The sequence below is a fragment of the Molossus molossus genome, unplaced genomic scaffold (assembly GCF_014108415.1).
Source record: "Molossus molossus isolate mMolMol1 unplaced genomic scaffold, mMolMol1.p scaffold_m16_p_20, whole genome shotgun sequence".
In the NCBI taxonomy this organism is placed as follows: domain Eukaryota; kingdom Metazoa; phylum Chordata; class Mammalia; order Chiroptera; family Molossidae; genus Molossus; species Molossus molossus.
This window is the reverse complement of record NW_023425356.1, coordinates 14,201,155-14,216,010: the sequence shown is the minus strand read 5'-3', so window position 1 is coordinate 14,216,010 and position 14,856 is coordinate 14,201,155. Positions and strand designations below refer to the sequence as shown.

Sequence of the window (14,856 nt, the reverse complement as noted above, 5' to 3'; positions counted from 1 at the left end):
TGCCTCCCCTCCAAGCTTAGAGGAAGTGAGTCCAATAAGTCCGTGCATGTGCCCTTTATGAGCAGTGTCTGGGGCTCCAGCCGTGTCAGCCTCCCTGAGCCTCAGTTCCTGCTGGTTTTTCCAGCCAGAAGTTATGGGGACTTCTCTTCCTGGCACTGGAACCCTGAGTAGGGTACCTGGTGTGGGACAGGGACCCCTCAGTCCTCAGGGAGCACCTTCCCAGCCAAGGTATCCTCCTGATTTTTATCCACCACACGTGGGTGTGGGACCAGCCCGTCTGCCTCCGCCCCTCCTACCAGTCTCAAAGTGGCTGCTTCTTTAATTCCATAGTTGTAGGACTTGCATTCAGCTTGATTTCAGGCAGTTTTGAATTATGGTTGTTCTGCAGTTTAGTTGTAACTTTGATGTGGTTGTGGGAGGACGCAATACCACGTTTACCTATGCCACCATCTTGACTGGAAATCAAGAACTGATTCTATGAAAATATAAACATAACTGGTACCTTTTGATAGACTATTTAAAAAGAAGGCAAATAAATAAAATCTGAAATGTAACAGGAAACATTACAACAAATACCACAGAAACACAAACGATCATAAAAGACTACTAAAATAATTATATGCCAACAAATTAGATAACCTAGAAGAAATTAATAAATTCTAGAAACATATATCTACCAAGACTAAATAATGAATAAATAGAAAATAAGAATAGATCAATAACAAGGAGATACAATCAGTAATCAAAAATCCCCCAACAGCCCTGGCCGGTTTGGCTCTGTGGTTAGAGCATCAGCCCGCATAACAGAGAGTCCCGGGTTCAGTTCCCACTAAGGGTACATACCTGGGTTGTAGTCTGTCCCTGCCCCGGTTGGGGTCGTGTGGGTGGCAACCAGTTGATGTGTCTCTCTCACATCGATGTCTCTCTCCTTCCTGCTCTATCTGAAGCTAAACTGCAAAAATGTCCTTGGGTGAGGATAAAAAAATAAAAATCTCCCAACAATAAAATCCAAAACCTGATGGCTTTACTGGTGAATTCTACCAAACATTTAAAGAAAAATGAATACCAATCCTTCTCAAAATCTACCAAAAAATTTAAGAAGGAACACTTCTAAATTCATTTTACAATGAATTTAGAGAAGGGCACTACAAAAAAAGAAAATTACTGGCCAATATTCTTGATAAAAATAGATGCAAAAATCCTCAACAAAATATTAGCAAACTGAATTCAACAGCACATTAAAATGATCATACACGATGATGAAGTGGGATTTATCCCTGGGACGAAAGGATAGTCCAATATATACATATCAACTAATGTGATACACCACATTAGCAGAATGAAGGATAAAAATCATATAATGATCTCACTGGATGCATTAAAAGCATTTGACAAAATTGAACTTTCATTCATGATAAAAATTCAACAAATTAGGTAGAGATGAAATGTACCTCAACATAATAAAGGCCATATTGACAAGCCCACAACTAACATAATACTCAAGGGTAAAAGCTGAAAGTTTTTCCTCTAAGATCAGTGACAAGAATGCCCACTCTCACCACTCCTACTCAATACAGTCCTGGAAGTCCCCGCCAGAGAAATCAGGTAAGAGAAAGATATAAAAGGCATCAAATTGGAAATGAAGAGGTAAAATTTTTTCTATTTGCAGATGACATAATTTTATAGAGAGAAAAACCTAAAGGCTACCAAAAACTTGTTAGAACTACTAAACAAATTCAGTGAAGTTGCAGGATACAAAATTAACATACAAAAATCTGTAGCACTTCTATATACTAACAGTATTACCTGAAAAGAAGTAAATAAAACAATCCCATTTATAATAGCATCAAAAAACATAAAATACTTGGGAATAAGTTTACCAAGGAGGTGAAAGATATCTACACTGAAAACTATAAGACATTGATCAAATCAAAGAAGACACACACAAAAAAGAAAGGTATCCAGTGTTCATGGAATGAAGAATTAATATTGTTAAAATGTCCATATTACCCGAAGCCATCTATAGATTCAATGTAATTCCTATCAAGATACCAATGCCACTTTTTTTTTTACAACCCAAATGTCAATCAACAGAAGAAGAAATTAATAGTGGTGCATAGAATGAAATACTACAGAGCAATAAAAAAGAATAAACTACCAACACCAGTATACAATGTTAAAAGAATTAAGACACAAAAGAATATATGCCATATGATTGTATGTCTACCAAGGTAAAAAAAACAAGCCAAACTAATCTATGGTCACAGAGGTCAGAATAGTGATTATCCTTAGGAGGACTGACTGTCAAGGGGACAGAGAAAGTCCTAGGAATGATGGAAAAGCCCTCTATTTCAATCTATTCAATCAAAAATATTTATCAAGCTATATAATTAACATTTGTGCACTTTATTCGAAGTTATTCAACTTAAAAAGCATTTTTTAAGTCAAGAACAGACCAATGGCACTTTTTACAGAAGTAGAAAAAATAATCCTAAAATTTATATGGAACTACAAAAGATCCTAAGTAGACAAAGCAATCCTGAGAAAGAACAAAGTGGGAGGCAAAATATTCTGATTTTAACCTGTATTATAAATACTTTTGGGAAAAAAAGGTAATGGGGGAAAAACTATATTTTTAATCCATTTACTCAAATGTATCATATTATTTTCCAATATGACATGTTTATAAAAATACAAAGCTGCACCTAAACCTTATAATTAGTTACTTTATAATGCCACAAAACCTACTTTTTCTTCTCTTTCAATTTCAAGTTGTTTCCTAATGGTTGAGAGTTCATTTTTGAGATTGGATAGTTCAAGCTCCTAAAGAAAAAAGAAACATAAAGTTTGTAAGTACATATAAATGCAAACTAGTGTTTCAAATAAACTTAATTGTATAGAAACAAATTCACTTATAAAATATATATTTTTTAAAAGCCTACTGATATGGAATCATGGATGTAGGGAACAGACTGACAAACCTCAGAGGGATGGGGGGGTGGGAGGGGTGGAAAGAGATAAACCAAAGAACTTACACACATATATGCACAACCAATCAACAAGGATACTAGACTTAGGAAGGCAGGAGGGGGTAGGGGGCAGGAAGGAATGAGGGGGTCAATGGAGAAAAAAGGGGGACATCTGTAATACTTTCAACAATTAAAAAAATAGGGGGGAAAAGCCTACTGACATGAAGGCTGCTAGTTGAACATAACTAAAGATTTAATTTATACAAATATTTTACAGTTTACTCTAAAGAAATATTTAATACCATGTATCTCTCCTCCTCATCCTCTCCCAATCTACCCCATCCCTCCTCTCCCAATCTCAATCAGAGCTCCAAACTTATTTGTAACTGTAGTTTTTAACTATTCATTTGGGGAAAAAAAGAGTTCATTCCACCATTTAAAAAAATAAATTGGAAACCCACTTAACTATAAGATCCCTTTCAGATCTAAGATTTTGTATTCTATAACTCAAAAATTATCACTTCATTAAATATTATTCTTTACCACCAGCCTTGTTGACATGAAAATTGGCTTTTATGGCTAATTGTTCTGTATCTCACCAAAGATGCTTTCATTGATGACTGTTCTTGTTCTCTGCTCTTATAAAGTCCTAATTCTGAGTCTCTTTCTTCAATGATTTTATCATATTGGTGCTATATAAAACAGAAAAAAAACAGTTTAAGTATATTAGAACCCAAACAGATTATGCTTTAATATGACTGGTATCCTTGTGCATTTAAAATTTGAAGAAAATAATGATTGTGAATTAAGTAATACATATACTTGAACATTTAAAAAAAAATTTTCAGTTACATAAACTATGAAACCTAGACAACTGTCTTGGAAATAACATAACACAAGAGCAATAAATAATTCTTTTTCATTGGTAACACTGAATTTCTAATTTTAAAAATAGGCTAGAAAAATCAGGACCACTTAGAAAAGTGGCTGATTCCAGATTTGACTCAGGAAATACAAGATGAGTCTTGAATATAGTTATAACAAAAAGCAAGAAAGCTATCAAGGACTATTAAAGTCACGACAAAAGAACTTGTCACCAGTTTGAAGAAGCTGCCACTGGCAAAAGATGACACAATGATAAAAACTGCACTGGCTTTAGCCCTGGCCAGTTTGGCTCAGCGGTTGGAGCATCAGTCTACGGACCAGAGAGTCCTGGGTTCGGTTCCCGCTAAGGGCATGTACCTCAGTTGCAGTTTGTCCCCGGCCCTGGTTGGGGTCGTGTGGGTGGCAACTACTCGATGTGTCTCTCTCACATTGATGTTTCTCTCTCCTTCTCTCTTCCTGCCTCTCTCCCTCCCACTCTATCTGAAGATAAATGCAAAAATGTCCTCGAGTGAGGATAAAAAAAAAAGAGTGACCACTTCCATCCATCATAAATGACAAAGAGAGATTTCCTCAAAGTGACACCCAAGCTAAGCTTTGTATGGTTAAGATTCAAAAACAGAGAAATGGCCCAGCCAGTGTGGTTCACTGGATGAGCATCAACCCATGTACCAGGAGGTCTCCAGTTCAATTCCCGATCAGGGCACATGCCCAGGTTGTGGGCCTGGTCCCCAGTGAGGGGTATACAGGAGGCGGCCAATCAGTGTTCTCTCTCATCAATGTTTCCATCTCTCTCTCCCTCTCCCTTTCTCTCTCTCTAATATCAATAAAGGGAAAACACTCAAAAACAGAGAAATGGGAAATCAAGGGCATTCTAGCTATAATTATCTATGATTCTATCTATACCCATAAATATCTATAATTATCAGAGAAAATTACAATAAATTTTTCTAGTAAGTCAGAATGCTATCTTAATTTCACCATTTTATAAACAAATATGGATCCAATAAATAATTTTCATTACACAAAAAGAAAAAATTACCTTGTGTTTTTCCATAAGTGCTACCATTTCAGCTATTTTATGTTGACATCGTATATCAATTTCTTTCTGCAATCTTACTGCTTCATCAGCTATTACTTTTGCTTTCTCAACCTATCAAATCAATTGTTTATTAAAATTAAGCACAAAAAACAAATTTAACTTAAATTTAGAGATCATATGCTATTATGTAAAATGTAGAAATCAAACACCAGAAATTTAAGAAAACCAAGTAGAAAATGCATTATTGTTCTGGTTTATTATACGGTGCTCTATCAAGTGAGAGGACAGTATAACACTGTAAAAATCATTTACTCTTTACAAAATAATTATATACTACTCAATACTCAAACACTTATTGTAACAAGGATATTTTTAGCTTTTATAAGAAACTGTCCCTAGTATAAATTTATTATATGTTTCAAAAGTCATAATTTAAAAATTAAGTATTAGTTTTCTCTTAAAATACTATTTAATAAACAAATATAAATTTAGTATAACAAATTCTCAAACTTATTTTTTCCTACCTCTCCCAAAAGATTTTCTTCTGTTTTCTTTTTGTCCTCAATATCTTTTTGATAGCTGTCGGTCGTTTCTTTAAATTTTTGTTTGGCACCTTCTAGTTCTAACTCTAATTTACTGACCTTTGTGTAAAAAAAATAATAATAACAACATAAACATTAGTAAATGCTGTGGAGTTCTTGAGAATATTGTGTTCATTTTATGGTTCTATGAATCTTTAAAAACTACTTTTTCAGGGAAATTATGGTTGGATCATTTTCATATGATAAAATGTACTTTATTTTTAATCTTCACTCGAGGATTTTTTATTGACTTTTTTAGAGAGAGTAAAAGGGACAGTAGGGGCAGGAGAGAGGGAGAAGGAAGGAGGGAGAGAGAGAGGAGAGAAACATCGATATGAGAGAGAAACATTGATAGGTTGCCTCCTGTATGTTCCCCAACCAGGGACTGAACCCACTACCTAGGTCTGACTGGGAATCAAACATGAAACTTTCTGGTACACAGGAAGACACTCCAACTGAGCCCCCCAGCCAGGGAAGATGTACTTTATTTTTCACAAAATCTATCTTCTCCCCTGAAATACATATTTGGACTTGACAAGTAATATTTTAAAGTAGACATATTTTAACTTTTAGTGGAGCTTCTCAACAATATTTAAATTTTTTAGTCTCAGTTCAGTATGTTTTATTAAAATAAGCAACTATTCCATTTGTACAGTACACCCTCGTGATGCAAGGAAAAAGCATATTCTTTACAAAAATAGCCTTATTGGGGAGGGGAGGGAAAGGGGGAAAAAGGAGAAACATCTCTAACAAAAATAAATAAATTTAAAAATAAGTAAATAAATGTAAAAAAAAAATATCCATATGAAGATGTTTGCTATGCAGCCATTAAAAATCACATTTTGTATAATATTTAATTGTATGCAATATGCTTAACTGTGATACCTTAACTGTGGAATGATAAGTGATTTTTATTTAACACTGGATATCTTTGTAACATTTGAAGTGAACTATTTTCTTCATTTTTGGAGGATTTTTCCTACTTTTATTTAATAAGCATATTTATCACAAGTTAAAATTTTAATGTACAATTTTAACTTTCCATAAATGTGAAAAGGAAAAAAAAAAACAGCCTTATTGAGATATAACTAACATACAAAAACTACACATATTTCATACATACAATTAGGAGTTTGGATATATGCAAACACCTATGAAACCACCATCACAATCAATCCATCACCTCCAAAAGTTTCCTTTTATCCCTTTGGGGTATTTTTGTTTCTTTTTCTGTTTTGTTTTGTTTTGTTTTGTCATAACAATGCTTAACATGAGATCTAACTTCTTAATGTTTTTTATCCTCACCCTAGGATATGTCATTCACTTTTCTTAGAGAGAAAGGGAGAGAATGAGAAAGAAGGAGAGAGAGAGAGAGAGAGAGAGAGAAAGGGAGGGAGGGAGGGAGACATTAACCAGTTACCTCCCGTGCACACCCCATTTGGGATCAAATCCACAATCTAGTTATGTACCTGATCAGAAATCAAGTCCACGACCTTTTGGTGTACGGGACATGTTCCAAACAACTAAGCCACCCAGTTAGGGTTCAATAAAATTTTAAGTGTACAATAATTTATTGTTGACTATAAGCACTATGCTGTACAGCAGATCTCTGGAACTAATTTATCTTTCATAACTGAAATCTTAAACAAATTGAGGAATAACCTCTTTTTTCCCCTCCCCCATCCCTTGATAATTACCATTTTAATCTTTGCTTCTGTAAGTTTGACTGTTTTAGGTACCTTATATTAAGTGCAATCATGCAGTATTTGTCCTTCTGTGATTGGCTTTTGCTGTTGAATTGAAAGTGTTCTTTATATGTCCCAGATACTACATCATTATCAATAAATGATTTGCAAATACTATCTTCCATTCTGGGGGTTATCTTTTCACTCTCTTGATTGAAAAAATTTCAGTGCACTCTCTACCACAATTCTGCCTTTTTATCAGAAATGCAGAAGCTATCACAAAAAGACAAAAACTATATTTTTCTACTTATATGAAGTACCTATAGTCATCAGATTCATAGGTCAGAGAGAGGTGGTTACAAGGAACTATGAGGATTAGGGAATGGGGAGCTGCTTAATGGGTATAGAGTTTCAGTTTTACGAGACAACGAGAGTCCTGGGAACTGGCTGCACAATAATGTAAATGAACTGTGTATAGTTTTAAAAGAAAAAAGGTTAAAATGGTAAATATGATGTTATGGGTATTTTACCACAATAAAAAATAAAAAAGAGGAAAAAAGACTTGAATAGACACTCCATAAATGAAATGACCAAATAACTAAATAGTTCATGGAAAAATGTTCAACACTGTTATAAGAAATGAAAAATAAAAGCACAATGGGATATTATACACCCATAAGCAGGACCAGCTACATAATGTGCAGAGCTCTATGCAAAATGAAAAGGGGAACATGCAGTTCATAAATTATTAAAAATTTCAAGATGACAATAATAGAGCAGGAAACTAAGTGTAGGATATTGTATAACTAAACAGGTCTCACATCCATGAAGTTGAGCTCTGCCCACAAGAATGGCTGAAATTAAAAAGACTGTCTATACCAAATGTGAGTAAGATAAGGACTAACTAGACTTCTCATACATTGCCACTAGGAGTATAAAATCACTTTGGAAAATGACTTGGTTGTTTCTTATAAAACTAAACGTACATCTACTCTATGACCCAGCAATTCTTTTCCTAGATATTTACTTAAAAGAACTGAAAAATGTCCAGTGAAAATCTTGTACAAGAATGTTCATAGAAGTTTTACTCATAATGATATAAAATTGGAAACAATTCAAATCTTTATTAACAGGAGACTAAATTTGTTATACTCATACAATGGAATACGACTCAACAGTAAAAATAAAAAGACCTATTGATACCTACAGGAAATGGGTGAATCTGAGCAGGCTCAGCAAAATAAACCCTTATAACAAGAGAATATATTTGGCATGGTTCCATTTAAATGAAGTTTTAGAATAGACAAACCAATTTATAGAGACAGAAAGCAGAACATTGTTGCCTCTGGGGAACAGAATTTAAAACGCAAAAGAGCCCTGGCCGGTTTGGCTCAGCGGTTAGAGCGTCAGACTGCGGTCCTGAGAGACCCGGGTTCGGTTTCCACTAAGAGCACGTACCTAGGTTGCAGTTAAGTCCCAGCCCTGGTTAGGGTCGTGTGGGTGGCAACCCTCAATGTGTCTCTCACATCTATATTTCTCTCCCTCCCGTTCTGAGAATAAATGCAAAAATGTCCTTGGGTGAGGATAAATAAATAAATAAACAAACAAACAAATAAAATGCAAAAGAACATGAGGAAACTTTCTGGGATGATGGAAATATTCCTGTATCTTGATTGTTGTTACATGGTTGTAAAAACATCTGTCAAAGCTCATCATGCATTTTATTATAGGTGAATTATATCTCAAGGAACTGGGACTAAGAAAACAAAGTATGACCTTGACATCATAAGCTTATATTCCAGGATTTTAATTTGTTTCCTACAAAGTCAACAGTTATCAAATCCCTTGTGCAGCAAGATAACCATATACGGAGCTTTTTTTAAAAAATCTTTATTGTTGAATGTATTACAGATGTTCCTCATTTTTCGCTTATTGACCCCCTTCCTCCCCACTCCCACCCCACTCCTGTCTTTTCCCCACACTGTTGTCTGTGTCCATTGGTTATGCATATAAGTTCTTTGGTTTATTTCTTACCAACCCCCAACACCCTTCCCATTGAGGTTTGTCAGTCTAGCAACCAATTTGTTCTTCTTAATCCCTTCACCTTTTTCACCCATTCCCCCAAACCCCTTCCCATCTGGCAACCAACAAAATGTTCTCTGTATCTATGAGAATGTTTCTGTTCTGCTTGTTCATTTTGTTTGTAGATTCAATTATCAACAGATATGTATTCATTGCCATTTTGTCTGCTCATATATTTTATCTTTTTCTTCAAAAATACCCTTCAACATTTCATATAATAACAGTTTGGTGGTGATGAACTCCTTTAACTTTTTCTTGTCTGGGAAACTCTTTATATGGCCATCGATTCTAAATGACACCTTTGCAGGATACAGTAATCTTGGCTGTAGGTTCTTGCTTTTCATCACTCTGAATATTTCCTGCCACTCCCCTCTGGCCTGAAAAGTTTCTTTTGAGAAATCAGCTGACAGCCTTATGGGAACTCCCTTGTAGGTAAATAACTGCTTTTCTCTTGCTGCTTTTAAGATTCTCTCTTTGTCTTGAACCTTTTGCATTTTGATGATGATGTGTCTTGGTGTGGGCCTCTTGGGGTTCATCTTGTTTGGGACTCTGTGTTTCCTGGACTTGTATGTCTGTTTCCTTCACCAAGTTAGGGAAGTTTTCTGCCATTATTGTTTCAAATAGGTTTTCGATTTCTTGTTCTGTCTCTTCTCCTTCTGGCACCCCCAAGATGTGAATGTTGGCATGCTTGAAGTTGTCCCAGAGGCTCCTTACACTATCCTCATTTTTTTTTATTCTTTTTTCTTTTTGCTGTTCTGACTGGGTGTTTTTCATTTCCTTATATCCCAAATCGATGGTTTGCTTCTTCGCTTTACCTACTCTACTATTGAATCTGTGTAAATTATTCTTTATTTCAGTTAGTGCCTCCTTCTTTTCTGACTGTGCATCCTTCATTTCTGACTGCTCCTTTTTTATGCTCTTGAGGCCCTCACTAAGTTCGCTGAGGTTCTCACTAAGTTCACTGAGCATCCTTATAAGCAGTATTTTGAACTCAGCATCTGTTAGGTTGCTTATCTCCATTTCACCTAGTTCTTTTCCTGGGGTTTTGCTCTGTTCTTTCATTTGGGACCTGTTTCTTTGTCTCCTCATTTTGGCCGCCTCCATGTGTTTGTTTCTATGTATTATTTAACAAGAGGTATGATGGACCTAGCTGAGACCAGATGCTGCTTGTTTGAAAGAATTTAGGAAAACCTGAAGCAGGATCCAAGACAGGCCAATTCTATGGTAAAGCAAGTGGCAACAGCTTGGGTGGGCCTGAAAGTTGGGTGGGCTGGGGCCTCAGGGAATCACCAGGGTGGGGCAATCAGTATGAGCCAGGGTGCTGGAGTCCCAGATATGGTGGCTGTCTGCTGCCCCAGGGAAGGGCTCACCAAAGAAACAAAGGCCTCTGACAGCACATTTGTCCTGGAGAAAGCCCCCTCTCCAGCCCTCACTCCAATGCCAAACAGCTCAGTTCTTCCCTGTATGTCTCTGGCGCCCCTCAAGCTGCCTCCCCTCCAAGCTTAGAGGGAGTGAGTCCGAGTAAGTCCGTGTGCGGGCTCTTTAAGGGGAGCTGCCTGGTGCTCCAGCCGCCTCAGCCTCCCTGAGCCTCAGTTCCCGCTGGTTTTTCCAGCCAGAAGTTATGGGGACTTCTCCTCCTGGCACTGGAACCCTGAGCGAGGTACCTGGTGTGGGACAGGGACCCCTCGGTCCTCAGGGAGGACCTTCCAGCCGAGGTGTCCTCCTAATTTTCATCCACTACATGTGGGTGTGGGACCAGCCCATCTGCCTCTGTCCCTCCTACCAGTCTCGATATGGCTGCTTCTTTAATTCCGTAGTTGTAGGACTTTATGTGGAGCTTTTAAAAATGTAGACTCCAAGACTCCACCCCAAACCTATTCAACCTTCATTTTCAATGTGTGGGTAAGGACTACGAATACATACATATACATACCCACACATATATATTTAAGCTGCTTAGATCATTTTAACACAGCTAAATCACAGATAAGCACTCTTATAATTATAAGAATTCTCACAATCTCAAAAGATGATGTTTAAAAACTGCTACAAGGGTATAAAATTCTTAAATTCTCAACTATTTACTACTATATTAAAAACAAAAATAATAATTCCAAATACCTTTATCTCATAAACATTCAGTTGCTTGCTTTCCACTGTACCCCTTTTTTTTAAGGCTTTATTCTGTTAAAAGTTAAAAATAAACAATTACACTTAGTACCAAAGTGAGTCATACTTGCACTGATACCTTAACTTAGACTGAAATTATTAAGGGAAAAGAAAGCATTATTTCTAAAACTGAAGTGAAACAAATCTTTTTAAAATACTTTGATATTGAGAATCAGTACATACCTCCTGCTGGAGTTCTTCAATATTCTTGCTTTTAATTTCAATTTGTTTCTTTAAATTGTTACACTAAAATGTTATAAGAAATTATAATTATTTTATTCAATATTCTAGTCAAAATAAGTAATTTCAAACTAATAAAAATATTACATAGAGAAGTCATTCCAAAAATCATGCTGTTATATAATTCCATTAATGTCTAAAAGCAGGTGAACGAGTACAAACTTTACTAATGATTATGCCAATACAAATTTGAAAGTCTTAACTCTTCATATATTTAAAGAACATTTTAATTCAACTACTTTAAAAACAATTCCATTTGTCATTTCTGAGACCTCTTTTACTTATTATCTAGAGGGAAGGGGAATAAGATGATATTCTGTCTCCTCCTAACTACATTTTAATCCCTGTTTAAAAAAAAAAAAAAAAATACCAGCTGAACCGTTTTTATATCTCATTTTGAGGGACTACTTCACCTGGGTACACATGCAGAAATGGAATAAGAGATATTAGCCTCAAAAATATTTGGAGTACCATAAAAGCAGCTTACATTTCTCCAGGGTCCTACAATACTACAGATACATAAATTGTTCTACTTTCCATTAAAGTAGAAAGAAACACCAATGGAAAAAAAATTTAATCTCCCTCATTAGCACAAAATACTCTGTTAAATACCTTTCTTGGAACACTCACTGCCCAACTTACTCTCCCTTCTTTCTGAATAAGCTAATGAAAATTAAAATAATTAAAGTTTTCAATCCTTTTAAATTTAAATAATTTCAAAATTTAGGACTAATTAAAATAAATATATTTGGTGAAATGCCCAGAAATCTTGAAAAGGTATTAAACTATCACAGTTCATTTTTAAGTAAAATAATTTTTGTTCACAGTAATAAAGAATTTTAATAATCAGAATTCTAGATAGAAGAAGAAAAAAAGCTGTTGTTGATTATTAGAGACCAAAACTTCAGAAAGTGAACTCTACTTTCCAGAGGACTACTCACTGTATAGATGGTCAGGTTTAGGACCAGTGTGTAGTGAGGTGCAGAGAAGGAAAAAGTGAATTGGGATGGGCATCCAGACAGTAAAAACACTTCACGTAAAGAGGGCAGAAATTTTTCTTCAATTCTCTTGAGATGGCAGAGACATTTGAGAATAGTTTTTTTAAAGCATCTGGCCACTCTGAAGATATCCACAACAAATGCAGCTGCTCAGAGTATGAAATTTGGGGACAGGAAAGAGATAGCTAAAGAGGAATTTAATAAAACTTTGCTCTTTGAAGCACTGTGCAAAAATCTCCTGAACCCAGAGGCTTTTCATTATTCCTCAAAGCCTTCAAATGGGAATTGAGAATTCTAGAAAGCAGCGGTTCTCAACCTGTGGGTCATGACCCCTTTGAGGGTCGAACGACCCTTTCACAGGGGTCGCCTAAGACAATCGGAAAACACATATTTCCAATGGTCTTAGGAACCGACACAACCGCCCCTCTATCTATCTCCAGGCGGGTCTGCCCGCATGCAGATACACCCACATACAACATGAGGAACTGTATTAAAGGGTCATGGCATTAGGAAGGTTGAGAGCCACTGAAGCATAAATGATGTTAAAAGTGTAAAGACTGGCCCCAAAGAATCTAGTTATACATATATTGTTACAAAGTCTCTATTCCCAAACGTTTTTTTTGCAATAATACCTTGTTTTCTAATATCTTCATTTGTTTATCTTTTTTTACAACTTCACATTCAATGCTTCGAACCTAAAAAATATTTGACATCAGATTAAAAATGTTAACAGAATTACTATTTTCTTCTACAAGTATCTTTTATAAGTGGAATTATAAATCTTTTGCTTCAATAATCCCAGTTTATTTCAGTATACTTTCTTTAAAAAACTGTCTTTGTGTTCATGTTTATGTTCATCATTCTTATCTTAGCCCAGTATCACTTTGCAATATTTTATCAGCTTTCCCAAATTTATCTTGAATTTTTAAAAACTGACTTGCATATAAATGTTTATAATCTCTTAACTACATCCTTCACAAACATTTGTTAATATAAATCATCTAACAACCCAATGACATAGAAAGGATAGGTATACTCTCCATTTTGGAGATGAGGAAATTGAGGTTCAGATAGATAAAGTAGGTACAAAAAAATAAATGTCTGAACTAAGGAGAAAAAAAAGTGTAATGAATTTCAATGTCACGCAAAATATGTGAGAAATGTTTGCAACTTGGCTTCTTTCTGGGAAACTTTCAATAGGTAAACTGAAATCCAACTATGGAAAGAGTAAATATACTAACAACCTGTCACACATTTTTTTTCTTAATCACTAATATTTTCTAAATTGGTAAAATAAATTGACATTCTTAGTAGATGGTTTTTATTTTAAAGTAAACCAAATTCACATTATTCTTCATCACAAACAACAAGATTAGTATTTGAAGTGGCATCTGATACAAATTTTAAAGTAGTGAATTACACAGCAAGTCTTGAGAAGATTAAATTCATTTTTTTCTGGTTGAATTTAATAAGTGTAACACAAACTTATTACTCAATTTATCAGTATATTTGATATTACTAAAGCATGAGCCTAATATTTAACCTAAAAATGTAAATCAACATTAAATACTGAGCATTTATAAAAGTTAGGAATTATACCACTCTTTCGTCTAGATATAAACCATATAAGCAAAATAACCTAACTCTGCCTATATTTTACAGGTCAACAGCCTACAACAGTCCCTAGATAACTAGTTATTTATTCAACAGTGTACTTCATTTTATTTTTTTTAGACACATGGTATTGCTTTTATGATTTGAAATTTTGTGACATGATCTATTATTAAATATAACACACATTTTCCTCACTCTTGTCCAATTTACATTTAACTTCATCTCCTTTCTGCTTTAGTTCTTCTCTCACAGATTCCAGTTCATTCCTTAAAGGAAATGGAAGAGTGACATTGAGATAACATTTATAATTTCATTTTATTCCCTTTCTGAATTTCTAAAATGATTGACTATTAAACTTTGTTGGTTTTTATTTTCATTTTTCTGGGTAATTTTTCATGCATTAATACCAGTTAGGCACAATTCACTCCTATATTTAAATTATACATTTATTTTGCAATTATCTGGATTCTTATAGTCATTTATCTATTAAAAACTCTAGGAAAGAAATACTTGTTTCTAATTTAAGTCAAGATTTCACTTTACTGTTTTCTCAGTCATCATTCTAAGACATAGTCATAAGTTTATTTAAATAAA

General features: G+C 34.9%; 1 protein-coding gene across 2 annotated transcripts in view; it reads right to left on the bottom strand.

The window, feature by feature from the left end:
- The window catches only part of SYCP1 (synaptonemal complex protein 1), a 111,085-nt gene that overhangs the window by 31,385 nt on the left and 64,844 nt on the right, over positions 1-14,856 (bottom strand). The window contains exons 20-26 of one of the 2 annotated variants that reach the window (XM_036272419.1): positions 14,447-14,528; positions 11,594-11,656; positions 11,363-11,425; positions 5,418-5,534; positions 4,894-5,004; positions 3,569-3,661; positions 2,749-2,823 (exon numbers count right to left, since the gene is read on the bottom strand). In XM_036272419.1, the coding sequence (XP_036128312.1) occupies positions 2,749-2,823; positions 3,569-3,661; positions 4,894-5,004; positions 5,418-5,534; positions 11,363-11,425; positions 11,594-11,656; positions 14,447-14,528 (604 nt within the window). The remainder of the gene's footprint in view (positions 1-2,748; positions 2,824-3,568; positions 3,662-4,893; positions 5,005-5,417; positions 5,535-11,362; positions 11,426-11,593; positions 11,657-14,446; positions 14,529-14,856) is intronic. The other variant, XM_036272420.1, reaches the window with a different exon arrangement.